We start from the raw sequence: 16543 nt of genomic DNA, 5'->3' as shown, positions 1-16543 counted from the left end.
ATTGTTCTTGTGAAAGAACGATCGTTCCCCAGAAATGACGCTCAGTCCCAATAAGGACATACATCTTAATTGCACCTATTTTAACTGTGCTGTAAATATGTAACATGATTATCTTGATCATGTGATATAGATATTAACGATGTAGAAATTCTAATTACATCTATTAACTTTAACTTGTAACATATAAAGATACAATAGTTGATATAGAAACTCCAACTTGATTACAGCGAGAGTTTAATCGGTTCTTGTTGAAAAATGTGAGCTGAGATCGTGCCCATCATGGTTTGGCATTGATTGATTAATAGCTAGTGTCCTTGTTAACATCGATAGCTGAAGAGATCCCGCCCAATGGTTTGGCTATAAAAGAATATGAGCTAGTGTCTGGTTAACATCAATATATCTCATGAGATCGTGCCCATCATGGTTTGGCAATGATTGATTAATAGCTAGTGTCCTTGTTAACATCGATAGCTGAAGAGATCCCGCCCAATGGTTTGGCTATGATAGAATATGAGCTAGTGTCTGGTTAACATCAATATATCTCATGAGATCGTGCCCATCATGGTTTGGCATTGATTGAGTAATAGCTCATGTCCTTGTTAACATCGATAGCTGACAAGATCGTGCCCATTGGTTTGGCGTTGATAGAATACGAGCTAGTGTCTTATTGACATTGATCGCTCATGCGATAATATCTGGGTTTAGCATTGATAGCTAAGTGAATTGTACCTGGATGGATACGTGTTCGAGAACTTTTTATGGAGTTGGGCATTTACAACAGGTATTCATTTATTTAGGGCATAAAGTATAAATGTATTTAATTCAGATCATTCTGGTAGGTCTTTCTGAAGTAGAAATGCGCAAGTTACATTAGGATAGATACTATTATTTTCCAAAAATTTTAACAATTTTGATTAGATTTGAAAAGCTGGAATCGAAAAATTTAAGTTTGAAAAAATTTCTGATATCTCACTCAATTCTGAAGATTTTAAACTTTCAATTTTGAGAATAGTTAACAGAAAATTGTGAGGATATAAAGCAGACAATTTAAGGAATATTTAGCGGTCAATTTTAAGGATATATAATAATCAATTATGTGAATATAAAACAGAAATTTTAGGAGTGCAAAGCAGCCAATTTGAGGATATTCAGTGGCCAATTTTGAGGATATAAAACAATCAATTATATGAATATAAAACAGAAAATTTAGGAGTGTAAAGCAGCCAATTTGAGGATATTCAGTAGCCAATTTTGAGGATATAAAACAGCAGATTTAATAGTGTAAAACAACCAATTTTGACGATTTTAAACAGTCAATTTTGAGGATATAAAACAGCAAATTTAATGGGGGTAAAAAGCCAATTTTTTAGGATTTAAAACATCCAATTTAATGGGATAAAAAAGCCAATTTTGAGGTTATAAAACATCCAATTTAATGGGGCCAATGTTGAAGATTTATAACAGCCAATTTGAGGATGGGGGGGGGTGGTTTGAAATATACCAAGTTTAAAATCATAAAAAAAAATTTTAAAAGCTTTTAAGCATCAACCAATTTCTTCTCTTTCTTAAAAAAAACATTTTGTGGAAGATTTTTATTTTGCCTTTTACATGAATATAATCAAGAAATATTTATACATCAGAAAACCTTCAAATATTTTTGTACTGAAATATTTACATTCCTCCCACTGAAAATGTAGATAAGATCAAGTTAGCTTTGTTTATACAGGAATAGCCATAAAGGATGAGACTGTAAAGACGACCTGAATCTCTTTGAAATTGACAATTCCGGGGTTAAATTTACGGCTTCTGCCTTAAATATAACTTTTTTGCCTTATTCAATGATTAGGCAAAAAAGAAACAACTATAGTTGCAGGTAATCGTAAATATAAAAAACAGTATACATTCTGCACAGTATACATTCTGTACAGTATACATTCTGTACAGTATACATTCTGTACAATGTACATTCTGTACAGTATACATTCTGTACAGTATACATTCTGTACAGTATACATTCTGTACACTCGTCGTTAAAGCCTCTTCCTTTGTGGGTAACCCTGTATTTCACCCATATAATGTTGTTATAATACTTTATATGTAAACAAAGATTTGGGGGTACCTGCTCAAATATTTCTTGATTATGATTAATTACATTCAATTACATATAAGTGCGTTTTACATTCCCTTAAATCTAAATTACATTATTTAATTATAAATAACATTCATTTAAATCTAAATGAAATTTAATTATAATTAAAATGGAGCCTTAATTCTAAATTGCAATAGATTAATTATAAATAACATTTACTTGTAATCAAATTGCAGAACTTATATCTAAATTGCAATTGATTAATTATAAATGACATTTAATTGTAATCAAATTGCAGCCCTTAATTCTAAATTGCAATAGATTAATTCTAAATAACATTTACTTCTAATCAAATTGCAGCCCTTAATTCTAAATTGCAATTGATGAAATATAAATAGCATTTACTTCTAATCAAATTGCAGCCCTTAATTCTAAATTGCAATAGATTAAATATAAATAACATTTACTTATATTTGAATTGCTGCCCTTAATTCTAAATTACATCTAATTACATCTAAATTACACTGGCACATAATTTAAGTTTACTTAAATATAGAAATATTCATATAAACATATTTTAAGTTTACTTGAAAATATATCATATTTACTTAAATCTAAATTACATTACATTAAATCTAAATAGCAATAATCACTTATTTGTAAATAATGTTTACTCATTTTCAAATAACAATATCTTGTATTTGAATTGGAGCCCTTACATCTAAATTACATTTACGCAAATTTAAATTACTTATCCTTAAATCTAAATTACATTTACATATCTAGCATTTAAATATACCTGAATATACATCATATTCACGTAAATCTGAATTTTGAATTTTCTTAACATATAAATAATGTTTACTTACATTTCAAACGCAGCCCTTAAATCTAAATTACATTTAATAACATCTAAATTACATTTACATAATTTAATTTTATTTAAATACAATTTAGTGTTAACCAGAATTATCTTAAATAGGAAGACGACTTTTTAGAATCAAGTTTTAGAAGTTTGAAACGTCCAATGAGTATGAGACACAGCAATTTTGCAGTGTAAACAGACCTATTTCACTAAATGAGTGATTTACTTTTTAACACCATCAGCTACACTTGAGGATTGATGAGGATTGATATAATGTCGTCTTCCTATTCCATTGTGTTCTGGTTTTCACTTTATGTAGAAGAACATTTTGGAGACCTTCGCTCTTATGTAGCCTCTATTTGTGAAACTATCTTTTCTTTTATTTATGTTTCGGTTGGTTTAATTCTTGAGTGCTGCTTCAACCCTAGCACTGTATACATGTGCTATACCTAGAACAGAAACCTTTTTCAAAACTTTGTTTCCTTGTATCAAATTTACAAATTGTATGTTTACGATAATTCCCTGAAAGCCAATTTTTGGTGTCAATCTCTATACTCTTCTTTACTCCCTTGTACTCCCTTGTAATTTCCTGTACTCCTCTGTACTCTCTTGTATACTCTCCTTTTCTCCAATGTACCCCCTGTACTCCACTGTACTCCACTGTACTCCACTGTACTCCCCTATACTTCCTCTACTCCCCTGTATTCCTCTGTACTCTCCTGCACTGAACTGTACACCCTGCATTCCCCTGTACTCCACTGTACTACCCTGTACTTCCTCTACTCCCCTGTATTCCTCTGTACTCTCCTGCACTCAACTGTACACCCTGTATTCCCCTATATTCCCCTGTATTCCCTATGCTCCCCGGTACTCCCCTGTACTCCACTTTACTCTCCTGTTTTCCACTGTACTCCACTGCATTCCCCTGTACTCCAATTGATGTCCGGTACTTTCCTAAAGGATTTTTCCCAAGGGGCCACTTCCCAAGGGTATTTTTCAAGTGTTCACTTCCCAAATGTGCAATTTGGAATTTCACTAGGCGGTAACTTCCCTAGTATGTCCTAGCTATAGCAAGCAGTCCCCCCATTGCAGCCAGCGGCGCATCAGAGGGCTTATCTAACATTTTGGGAAATTCCACATCTGGGAAGTTGTCACCTGGGAAAAAATCACTTGGGAAAAATCCTTTGGGAAAGTCCTTAACATCCAGTGCTCCCCTGTTAGTTTCTCTACTTCCCTGTACTCTCTTTTACTCCCCTGCACTCTCCTGTACTCCCCTGTATTTCACTGTACTCCACTGTACTCAACTGTACTCCACTTTACTCCCATGTACACCCCTGTATTCCACTAAGTTCCATGTTGTCTGCACTCTGTCTCCTCTGTACTCCTATTTACTCCCCTGTATTCCACTGCACTGCCCTGTAATAGGTTTCCTGCCAAGAACAACCGAAAAAGTTTAATTTTACTTACCTACAATCATATAAGGAGCTATAAACATGACAATGATGAACGGTATGCCATAGACTGCAAACTTCTTAAACCGGTTCAAAATCTTTCCCTTTTTCCTGGCATGAGAGTACAGTGCTTGCCTTGCCTCAACTTCAATCTGAACAAAACATTTATAAAGGTTTGAAATTAATACTGAAGAGAAGGTATGCTAAAGAATAATAAATAATAAATAAAAGTGGTGGTAACAAGAGAGGGTGACTTATCGGAAACATAACTTAAATTAGGGTTTCCAATGCGCAATTAAACAATTATAGCGCAAAACCTGCTCTGTAGCTGGCTAACTTATCTCCACAAATTTAAAATACATATTGTATCATGCCCCAACAAGAAATCGTATTGGTAAGACAAGAAAAGGATTTCCAGTGTCTCTTTAAGTCTGTTATTATCGACAGATATAAGAAGAATAATACACATTTTGCGCATCATTGTACTAAAACTTACTGCAAGTGTAGCCAAAGCTGTACATTTTCTGAAAGGCTAGTTTTTTGATAATTAACTTTGAATAATTGTTATTAGTATTAAGGGCAATCTTAAACAAAATTTGCCAATTTCATCAAACTTTCCTGAAATTGAATACAACTTTATGTTAAACTACAGACTTTGGCGTATTAGCCATTGCCCTCTATTCCACACCTTAGAACTTCCGGCTCTAACCTGGGATCGCATGTGATTTATTGTTGTAAGTATTGGTTTCTCCAATAACAAGCCGGATGTAAATCCTATGGGAATTTCGAGATCCATCAATTGCACCCATGGTTGTAGGGCTTAAGCAATTATTCCACTCTAGATCCCCATACCCTTATTTGGATATCAATCCCTTTAATAACCTTTCTGTACACGTCTCTCAGATTATAAATCAATTGGGATTAAATAGTTTTATAGTTTATTTATTAAAACATCTGTACATTTTCAGGTCTAATAAGTTCCTTCAGATGTTCAACTGTTATCGTCTGTGTCTTAGTGTCTCCCTCTATTACTCATTATTATCGTTGTGGTTGTCGCCCCTGTCAGTGTCCTTGTTATCCTCATTGTCATCATCATGGTTATCATCATTGTTTTCATCATTGTTGGTATCATTGTTATCATCATTGTCATCATCATTGTCATCATCATGTTTATCATCATTTATATTGTATAAATTTTAATCTTCCTGTAATAAATATTTGATTTGATGTGATTTGATTGTTATCTTCCTGTCTTAATAAGGTCCTTCTGATTATTGCGAGAACCATCGCTCAGCTAATGAGAGTATACTAGTTCTCTGTCTATCCAGGATGGGCCTGAGAACGTTCAATTCCTCCTAGGCTCTTGATGGGCCTATACTAGGCCTAAATTCAATCCCCAAGTAATCTTCAACTAATCTTTCAAGTACAGTAGCCATCCGTCTAGTCCTCAGGTATTGTTGATAAACAGTCCATAAAACTTTCCTTGTGTCAAGATCATTGTTTAGCTGCTCTTGGTCTGGATTCCTACAAGCAGCTACTCTAGATTCAAATCTCCCATCCAGTTTCTCTGGTTCATGGACTCTGGATTCAGCTATCTCATTTTGATGCTCCAGTCCAGGTTTATCTGAGTAGCGGCCTTAGCTTCATCTAGCTGCTCTGGTTCAGGAACTCTGCACTTAAATATCTCATTTGGATGCTCCAAGACTGGTTTTATCTGAGTAGCCTCAGCTTCATCCAAGTGCTCTGGTCTAGGGACTCTGAACTCAAACACTTCATTACATGGTTCTGGAGTATGATTTCTCTGAGCAGCTGCCTGAAATTTCAAAATATCCTCTAGTACTATATCTAGACTAAGAGTCCTGGGGTTTGAAGATCCAGAAGAGGAGATATCATCTTTCAACCAGGGAAGCAGTCTTTACACAAGGAACTATAGTTGGTCCACATAAGCTTACATATCACCAGCTGATACATTGACTGCTTTTGTTGAAATCATAGCTGCTCCGGCCTGGAGTTAAAGGGAACTCTAGGTCAGGGGTAGGGACTGGAGTATATCTAGGTTCAGGGGTATCTCTTAGGAGTCCTTCCAACTCTAATTCCGAGTAAGCTTCCATAACAGGGTGATGGGCAGCTGCTTGCAGAGAGCAGCTTCTTCCATCTCTGATAATATGTCCTTCTATGTGTAAACCTCCTGGTTTCTTAGACATGTCTGGAGGACCATAGATCTTGTCCTCGTAGATCCTCATGATCTCTTCTTCACCTTGAGCCATAGATCTGTATTGGTATTCTGACTGCACCATATCTTGAATATCCCCAATGGGAGAAGATGGAGCTTCTTCACATCTTAGAAGTACTAGCTGTTCTATACCTCAAGTGTTCCTATTGTATGAACCATCTCCAGGACCTAATGTTTCATCTGGTCCACTTTGATCTGACTAGCCACCATCTACAATCTCCACCATGCCAGAAACTAATGGAAAAAGGTCCCTTGGGGATGCGGATGAATCTGAAAAGGCATCCTCTTGGATATTGGTGGGGAAGGAGGCAGGTGTCCTCCTTGGTACTTGAATAGGCATATTAGAATTATATCATCCTGAGAGCTGTCAATGGAGTACAAGTACCCAGGTCTTAAGTGGGACCAACAGAGCTAAGGCTCTAAGGTCTATCCTGTATAAGATCCTGGAGTAGCGTGGATGAATAATTTCAGATTAGAACCAAGCAATGTGAAAACAACAAAGGAAATTACAGAAATGAATAGTTAAGCTACAAAGTCAACACAATTTTAAAACTATATGATTGAGATATTTCAGTTACTTTACCTTTTCATTTCGTTGGATAAGATCCATGGGTTGAATTCTTTTGTCAGCTTTAAGTATACTCCTAACAGTGGGAACCTCTTGTCTCCTACTTACTAAAGAATAATGTTGTATTATAAAGGGTTACAGTATGAGTGTTGATCAAGAACAGAGATGTGTGTATTTAAACTTACTGAACCCCCTTGTAATCACGGATGGAAATTTAAGTGCTTGTGGTGTTTAAATTAGTAAAAATGTGTCCTCACCGAACACAAAATCAGTTGTATCAGGTACTGCAGCATTTTCAACAGGAGTGATTTCTTCAGCTACCGTTACAAGAGTCCCATGATGGTTGATGGTTCGCTAAAATTATTTGATTAAGTTTAGTGTATTATTTTTTTTGGGGGGGGGGGGGAAGGTTTTTTTCCCACTTAAATGGAGTGCTTTTGCATTTAAGGGGACCTTAAATCTCCACCCGAGCAAACTGATCACATCTTAGATTCCTAACACAGGTGTGGGAATGCCTCCCCCCCCCCACTCCTGTATGCCAAGTCCATTAGGGCCTGATCCAAACAGAGTTCAGTCATGTGTTTGTTGTCTTTTCTGAACCAATAGATGCTATCAGTAAATGGAAAGATTTACTTTGTTTGCAAAAAAAAAAACTTAGGATTAATGAAATGAATTAATATTTAAAATTTGTTGATTAAACGATTCTTAAAACTATTGCGGAGACTACTATGAAGAGATATATATTTTGATGATTTTTAGTTGGTTAAGTCATAAGAGGTAAAGAAAAATTAAAAACAGCAAAGGGTGATCAAAGTGTGTAGTGTGGAGACAAAATGACAGAGGCTCAAAGACATAGCAAGAGGCATGGAGAGGGTTTTGCAGGGCCTTCAGGTCATTCTGCAAATCTAGAGACTGGGAGGTCATTTTTGCAGGGCTCATGGCACCTCTGTACCCCCTCCCTCGTTGAGTCTCTTCTCTGGGGTAGTTTAAATCATCAAGTTTAAGATCTTAAGTTATCAATTACCTGTCCAGAATTTTGTTGTCCATGTTCAGAATCACTGCCAGATTCAGATTTTCTACAAAAATTGACTTCATTAATAAAGGAGATAAAATTAGGAACTTAAGTAATGTCTACTAATACAGTTATTGTCGATTATATCAATCAATACAGTGAAGAGGACTCTTAATTTATTTTTAGATTATTACCAAGCTTTCAAATAGTTTGGATACATGGTAACACGGAAACAATTTGAAAACAGCTTGTTAGAAATCAAAACTTAGAAAGAGAAGTTGCAGTTATAGCAGAGCCACCAAGGGGTTAGGTTCTATTTACACACCAGAGAGCCCTGCATGACTCACCCTATAAGAAAACAGAGTACTGAACAGTGCAAGAGTTTCGGGTATCTGTCTCTCTTCCCCCTCTTTCTTGCCAGAAACAAGCAAATATTAAACCTTAAAAGTAGAACAATACCCATCTTTACTCGGCCAAAGGAGTGGACTGCTGATGACAGGTCATATTCTGGGGCATAAAGTTATACAAATCCCCATTTTGCAGTGCCTTCCAATTTTAAAGGGAATCCTTAAAATTCTGCAGACACTGGGAATCAGTATAAAAAGAAGGATTGAAGTGATTTCCTTCTTTGCAAATCCCTCATTGCTCTTACTCCTAAACCTGCTCCAAACTTCCAAATCCTACAAACATACATACCTTGATGTCAATAGAATTAGTTGAAGACAACTAAGAAACATAGAAGATTAGAAATGGATAAACAAATGTATGCATAGCCTTGTATAGAAAGCTAGCTTACTGTCTTTCCCCCCCCCCCCCCAAACAAAAAAGCCTGACTCAACTCAGCTTTTGTAATAGATAAAGGAGACTGCAAGCCAAGCTATGTGTGCAAAACAAAACATACAGAGTCTATGAACACTGAACAGGGTGTTTGAACAAAATTCTAGGAACCTATATTGGTGATTATCAGGATGTCCAAAAAAACTTTTCTTTCAAAATTTAACCAAGAACATGATGGAAGTTGCATCATAGGGAAGAAAATTGGAGAACAAGAAGTGAAGTGCAGAAAATGATATTAAACAAGAATTGTGATTGGGTGTCTGCAGAGGTGTGAGCACCCTTTTTTTGCTGCGACCATCATCTATTTTATTTTATACATATTGTAAATCAAGCCAGAAATATTGATCTGACACCCTGTATATTTATCTGGATCTGAATATTAAATATTTTATGTGGAGCCAGGCCTAATCTAAATTTGTTTGTATATTTATGGAGGGCCAGGGTATTCAACCCAAGCCAAGCCCTGCCAACTGTTGGAGATTTAGAATAAAAATCCTACAAGACTAACCCACCCATACCCCTATACAACTGAGAGATAAAAATCTTCCTGACAAGACAGAATAGAGCATACCCGTCATCTTAAAACCTCAGGAATAGTTAATTGTGACAGGATGGTTAGATCTAAATGCTTAAACTGGGATTGGCGGATGTTGCCCTGAAATGTTTTCTCCTCTACTCATTCAAATCATAATCATTAGTATCTGTTTTTATTTGTGTAAATAGTTTTGTATTATTTATTCGTCAGATTTTTTGATTCACAGAGGTTAATTCTTTATTTTTTCAATATTATTAAAAGTTAGAATGTGGAAAAATAAAAAACATTAAAAAATTAAATAGAAAAGTTGTCTTTATTGTGTGTTATAAACACAGACCACTATTTTTCATAATTTGCATTTTAAAAATGTCTCACATTCTTAAGAAGTCCATGATGGTGATTAGAAGAACTTCAGTAAATGGTATAAGAAGACAGAAAATCAGATAAACATCGATCATCTTGATGTAGGAGGTTGGTGGTAGACTATTGCTAACCTGAACAGAATTTCAAAAATTTTGTCTTTGAAAAAATATGAGGACACCACAAGCTTTTTTGTTATTGTTTTTGTATTTTATTAGAAGAAAATGATCACCGATAGAGCCACAGTTCAAATTTTAAATGATAGATTGGCGTGAAGCAATTTTTTTAAAATGTCAGGAAAAGCTTTGAGTTTTGAAAAGAAAATCACTGTACTTTATTTATCTGTAAGTGTTCCTCACCTCAAGATTTCTATACTAAAATTAATCTAGCAATCTATGACGAAGATAAGAAATAAATGGTCTAAATGTGCCTCTGGTAGCATTTTTATAATTACGTCAAAATTCCAAATAAGTTTTCAAAGTAATCAAATGTAATGTAAGCCCTACATAGCATAATCATTTATTAATGTCTTGTGTGTTTAATTTTTTTTTTTAATTCAGATTTTAAAATTTTTTAAGAATAACAGACTAAAACATCAAAATCTAATTAAGTCTTGTTTATTTTTGCATATAAGTAAAAAAAGGGTTTCAGTTTAGTAAAGTGTAAAAAATTTAAATTTTTACTATAAAGCCTGGGAATTCTATGAAACTACTTACGCTAACAAACAATGTAACCAAGACCAGTAAAGTAGTGAGATTTACTGTAACAACAGCTTCAAAGAAGAAAGGCTTGAAGAAAACTGTGACATAGCTGATGATGACAAGCAGGATTGAGGGTAGGTAAGTATTCAATGCAATTGGCAACAAATTTCTCCCCAGGATCACATTCATCTATTATTTGGCCAATGAAAGATAAAAATTTCTTTTGCTGGTTAAATACAGTTACAAATCATAAAAGTTCCTGGAATTTAGAAAGCTTTCTTTATGCATTTTTAGACTTAAAAAAATAAAATTTATTTGAAATGAAGTATTTTTGTATCAGATCAATTCATATATTCAATTTAATTGGATAATTGATTAATTGATTATGAACAAAATAAAACTTTTAAAAAGAAATCAATAATTTTTGCTCTTAAATTGACAGATTTCCTTTAAAGTTGTTTTTCCGTTGTTTTCCGATACCCTCATGAAATAGTTTTCAACAACAAACTCTTTGGATGATCTTTTACCAAAGAAGTTCAGGATCTCAGTCTCTAGAATGGAACTGGTGGTACTTGCATTTTAAGCAAAACTTAGTTGATGTATATTTATTAATTAATAATTTCTTTTAATGATGATTTGATGTTGACATATTTTGAAATTAAGCAGCAACTTTCTGGAAAGGTTTTTATTCATTGGTGTGTTCCTTTTGAGACTGGATAAAGGATTATGAGAAACAAAAAAATGCCTTTTTTCTCCAATTAATGAAAAAACTAATATTAAAAATTTTTTGGCATGAAAAAAACTATAAAAAATTTTGTCCTTTAAGGGTATTCAGAATGGAGTTATGATAAAAAAATTATTTTCTTGAAGAATTCAAAATTATTTAGAATAACCATCAATCTCAAAATTAATCAAAATATTTACCCAATGTTGAAAAATCTCCTGATTTTCCAAACATGGTGAGCTGAAGTTGACAGTTTTGAATATCAAATGGATACCACTGAAGATCGTATGTGCATAAAAATCTAAAATAATCAGTGATTGCACATATACATTTATTATCTCTTTTCAAATTCCCTTTTTTCTGAGTAAAATTTAGAATAAAATAATAATAATAAAAAGCCATTACTAAATCAAATTTGGTTGTAGCAAAAAAGTTTGTAAGCTTTTTACATAACATCCCATTTCACCCAAGAAATGAAGATTTTTTATTGACTGTACGGCTGTTTAAGAATTTGGAAAATCAAGAGCTAAATTTGAATACAATTTCTAATCCCAACCTGGTATTGTAGAATCTAGATAGGGTAATTAGGTTTTCTGCTCCATCGTAATATTCTCTGTTTATGTATATATCTTTACCAGATAGATATGGAGCTCCCTCCTTCCTAATAGTAATACTAGCTTCATCATCGACCATAGTAGTCGCCTTGTTCTCAGTATTATCAAACACCAGAACTGGAATCCAAAGAAGCTCCATTTCTGCTGGTGACAAGTTGTTGAGTCCAGAATCATTACGAAGATCATAAAATGTTAGTCTGCCATCGTACCAAGAGAAATGAAGATAGAATTGAACCTAAAGAATTAACTTTTTATTTAAATCTTTCACCCTTCAGAAAAGAATTACCTGAAAAATAGAAGCTTTTTCATCAATGTCTAATATATCCATTATGTCCGCTGACACCTTTATTATAATCTTTGAGGAGTTCTGAGATAAGAGTGGCTGTGGGGCAATGTGTTTCTGATAAGATTTATCAGGATTTATCCTTAAACAACCAACTTCATCACTTTTGTCTCTGCAGTCTGTTCTGCTGTCACACCTCCTCTTAATATCGATGCATAATCCATTACTACAAGTAAACTCTTTATCTGTGCAGGTAGAGAAGGTCAGAAGTATCATTTTCTGTTTAGGGCAATCAATATCATTTCTGAAAATAATTTCATTTGCTAATGGTTTCCAGTTGTTTTTGTTTTGTATTTTTTATCTAATCTACATGATGCTCAGACCCCCTATTATGAATGTACTCTCATACATAGAGATAGGCATGTTCAGCTTTTCTTCATTTTGTTTGTTCATCATTTGCAAATGTCCCATTTTGTCCTTTTTTCAATTGTTTCTTAAAAATTGATTTCAAATTTCTCTGAATGATCCAAGCTATTTGTCCATCATTTTATTCTGAATGACACCATTGTTCATGAAAAATATCTTTCATTCTCAAAAATTTGTTCACAGAAACGATGCCATCTTTACTTATACAATGGGTTTTTCAACATATCTGTCTGGCTTGTCCTATGACTGGGATTTACATGTGTCTTGTTTTCAGTGCTATTACAATAAAGATGGCCTTCATCAATTCTTTCTTCAAAAATAATCAAAGCATTTTTTTTTCAGAAATTTTCTTTTGGAAGTTCTTCAGATTTTATAAATATTTTCAATATTCCAAAAATTCCCAAAATTCAAAAACATAAAATCCACTAAACTTGACTAAACAGATTCTCTGGCAAAAAGGCTATGATTTTCTAAAAGAGAGTATTTTTTATTTTGGCCCGAAGGAAATTTTACCTTTGCAAATGAATTTGGGGCCCAAAGTCATAATATGAATGCTCCTTATGTGCAATAAATGCTTTAATTTTCTAAATTTATCATTTTATGAGCCCTGCAGCAATTTTGAATAAATATGAAGCTGTGGAGCTTTATGCATTCAAATAGGTGAATACTTAATGAAAAATTACACACATATCTGTCTAGATTACATTTTTCTTCATCTGTTAGGATGGGATTTTTCACTAGGCCTCTTTGTTAAAACTTCAATATCTTTGGAGCTCACTTACTTGATAGTCCAGTTGTGTGTGCCCATAACATAGGTCTCTAGGGCTGCTTCAGATATGCCATTAAGTTGAGGATTGTTTACATTCTCCATAATCCACAGTCTTTGCTAAAATTATAATTTAATACAAAGATTGAAAATATATTTCCCTATTTACTTGAACTTTTAAGGAAAGAAAAGAGATTTTTTTTCTCCCCAATGTACTTGATTAAAGGTCTGGATGATAAGAACAAATTTTATTACTTTTTAAAATAAAATTTCGGACGTTTTTAAATCAAACATTAAACATAAAAAAGATCTAATTCCATAAAAAGGCTCTTAAAAACTAAATGTTTTATATTTATATAGATTATGACTTTCTTAAAGAATATTCAAAAAAATACCTTTGCATCATATTTAATGGTGGTTGCCTTGTTCCCTATGTATGATACATATCCAGACTCCTCATCGTTGATAACCTAGAATATTAGGTGTCTTATAGGGACAGTGAAAGTGACCTTCCTTGGGCCATGAAACCTGATCAAGAATGAATTGAATATTAATGCTTTTGGTTGTGATTAGATGGCATGCTGATCAGACTTACCAGACTGATCTCTGCACCTTGCATATGTGGGTGCTGTGAAAGGCTTTATATATCAGAGGGAGGGAAGGCCAAGCGGCCATGAATCCCATGCTTGATTAGATAACTTCCTACTGATACAGTAGTGAACAAAAAGAAATCTTACAAGAATCAAGAAGAAAAATTTTAAAAAATCTCAGAAAGAGCCAATAAGTCAAATTCTAATTCATCTTTATACCCACTCTATTTAGAGAACAGAGCCCTTTTTGGAAGGGACCTTTTCTGCAGCTGATTAAAATATACACTCCCCATTGTATGAAGAAATGGGACAGCATGCTTAGCGGATTATTTCTTCTTAAAAAAATCTGTCCACTTGAGAATATAAGTTAACAGTGAAACCTACCCGAATGCAGTTAAAGCAAGAAGGTCCTTTAAATTTTCTTTCTTAATTACTGCTGACACTGATGATCCATGTAACTCAATTAATGCAGCTGATAAAGGGAAGTTCTCATTACAACAATGTCAGCAATAAACCTACAGAGATGGCTAATTTCAAGTTTAGTGTAAATCAAAACCAACTGGAATAAATGCAGAAAAAAACAAGATGAGATGAGAGTTAAATACTACAAATTGCCTGGTCAGCTATTGAAACTGCATATAAACCATCCTGTGGGGAAGGGGATAAGCAGCTAATTTAATGGAGCAAAACAGGACAGCAAGGAAACAAGAAGATTGGAATAGTGATTATCTGCATTCTGCATTAAATTCATGTATCAGTAAATTTTTTTTATAGAAAATCAGAGCTGAAAACTTTAGAATGGTGGATATCAAGATCATTTCTTAATCTTCTCTTTTTTCGTCTCCAGATTAAATAAGGCTTGTTCTTCTCTTGTTATTATTCTCCAGATTAATTAACAGATCAGGATTAAGGATATCCCATTCTAAAGTTTTCAGCTCTGGAAAAATGAAAAATAAATAAATTGTTAAAAAATATATTTATGTTTAAACTGTTTAATTTCATTTGCAATTTCCTTGCAAAAGTAATTCATGTATTTCTTGCCTATGAGAAATAATGGAGATTTAATCACTTTTCGAGTCAGAAAAAACAATATCTTCCACATTTTTGATCTAATTCAGGTTACAAGGGTACCATTGTAAAATGAGCATTGCCATCTTTGCATTGAGGGTCACTTGAAATTACACTTACAGTCCCATAAACTGCTGTATGACTAATTGTTGCATGACTTAAACGCAACTCCCATATAGGATAATAGAAATTTTAAAACACAAAAATTACTTTGAAAAGACCAAAGGTTTATTTTTATGATCAATTTTAGCTAAATGGTATTTTCTTAGGGTGCAACAATAATTTGTTCAAAAATCTTTAAAAGAATTATCCATCCTTAAGATATGCATACAAATAAAACTGACCTACAGTGAAAAGAAATTGAGATTCTACACCAATTGGCAATTAAAAGTTATAAAGGGTATTTATTTAATTGGACAAATTTACAAACTGTGAGCTAAGAGTTTGCACAAATTACAAAAGAAACATGAAGACTAATTTACTGCACGGAAGTGGACAATGTTTACACCTCTATGCAACAAATGCAGTTTAACACAAACATTTACCCAATTCTTAAGCAAATTTGCATGGAATTTCAAAATCTTGCTTATAGTTGAAAACCATAATGACTTAGGTAAACATAATACCTGGTAGGAGGTGTCAAACATAGTTTTTAAACAAAGTCCCTTTAGAGTGATGACTACTGAAGTCTCTAATGTATATGGTATTTTACAAGCAGTGCAAGATGACCACTGGAGATCAGGGTCCTTGCAGGAAAAATCGTACCTTAAAATAAGTTAAAAATAAATGACTTTAAAAATTGATTTGTACTTTGTAGACCTACCAGCTCTCTTCTGGATTTGTGCCTAAAATGGAAAGGAATTAATAAAGGATTATTTATTTAAATCCCAAATTACTTACTAAGATAGGTTTTTACACATTGAGGTCTCTTCCCATTGGGCTGTGAGGGCCTCCATGCATTTATAACCAGAGGCTTCTTGGTGTGAATGTGAGTGAAGTCGTCGCGCTTCAATTCCTTTATAATAATGTCATTAAAGAATTTTAGGGCATTGTTTTTTCCTCGTCAATATTATTGTCTTATTGTGTAAATTAAATCATGGCATTTATATTCCTTCATGAAATTTGCAGAATAAGGAAGCCAATGAAGTAATCTTCCTCCTGTCCAGCATTCTGAAAGAACAGCGGGGTTTCTTGTACCTTGCAGGTGATAATCTTTATAATCAGCCATGGTCTAAAATCAAAATCATAATTATTAAGGTAACACAATCCAAATTTCATTGCATTATGTGAATACTGTATAGTAGTTAAAACTTAGGTCGAACCTCAATGATGAGATGTTGGCTAGTTGGTTCATTGGTTAGTTGGTTCAATGGTTCATTGGTTTATTGGTTAGTTGGTTCATTGGTTAGTTGGTTCATTGG

General features: G+C 33.6%; 2 protein-coding genes across 2 annotated transcripts; both read right to left on the bottom strand.

The window, feature by feature from the left end:
• Positions 1-1643: 1643 nt before the first annotated feature.
• On the bottom strand, positions 1644-10840 carry LOC111716609 (gamma-aminobutyric acid receptor subunit beta). The gene is made up of 7 exons (XM_023492080.1): positions 10667-10840; positions 9966-10084; positions 8231-8282; positions 7464-7560; positions 7222-7313; positions 4422-4557; positions 1644-3403 (listed from the first exon to the last, which is right to left on the bottom strand). The coding sequence occupies exons 1-7, from the start codon at positions 10838-10840 to the stop codon at positions 3354-3356; spliced, it is 720 nt and encodes a 239-aa protein (XP_023347848.1). The 3' UTR covers positions 1644-3353.
• Positions 10841-11065: 225 nt separating this feature from the next.
• On the bottom strand, positions 11066-16353 carry LOC111716606 (uncharacterized; the record flags this gene model as incomplete). The annotated part of the gene is made up of 10 exons (XM_023492077.1): positions 11066-11202; positions 11576-11676; positions 11932-12224; positions 12276-12576; positions 13481-13584; positions 13860-13934; positions 15749-15887; positions 15946-15967; positions 16023-16137; positions 16320-16353. Coding segments are annotated over 10 exons (1321 nt in total), but the record flags the coding sequence as incomplete, so codon positions are not given.
• Between the last annotated feature and the right edge of the window lie 190 nt (positions 16354-16543).

Source organism: Eurytemora carolleeae, unplaced genomic scaffold (genome assembly GCF_000591075.1).
Source record: "Eurytemora carolleeae unplaced genomic scaffold, Eaff_2.0 scaffold2128, whole genome shotgun sequence".
NCBI lineage: Eukaryota > Metazoa > Arthropoda > Copepoda > Calanoida > Temoridae > Eurytemora > Eurytemora carolleeae.
This window is presented reverse-complemented; position numbering and strand designations above follow the sequence as displayed.

Bases quoted from the DNA above. Each gene is read 5' to 3' on its own strand.
- LOC111716609 (XM_023492080.1), bottom strand. From the start codon at position 10,840: ATGAATGTGATCCTGGGGAGAAATTTGTTGCCAATTGCATTGAATACT. The intron at 10,085-10,666 runs GTAAGTAGTTTC...AATTCTGTTCAG, and splicing joins TGGTTACATTGTTTGTTAGC to GTTAGCAATAGTCTACCACC. The intron at 8,283-9,965 runs GTGAGACATTTT...CAATTTTTGTAG, and splicing joins ATCATGGACTTCTTAAGAAT to AAAATCTGAATCTGGCAGTG.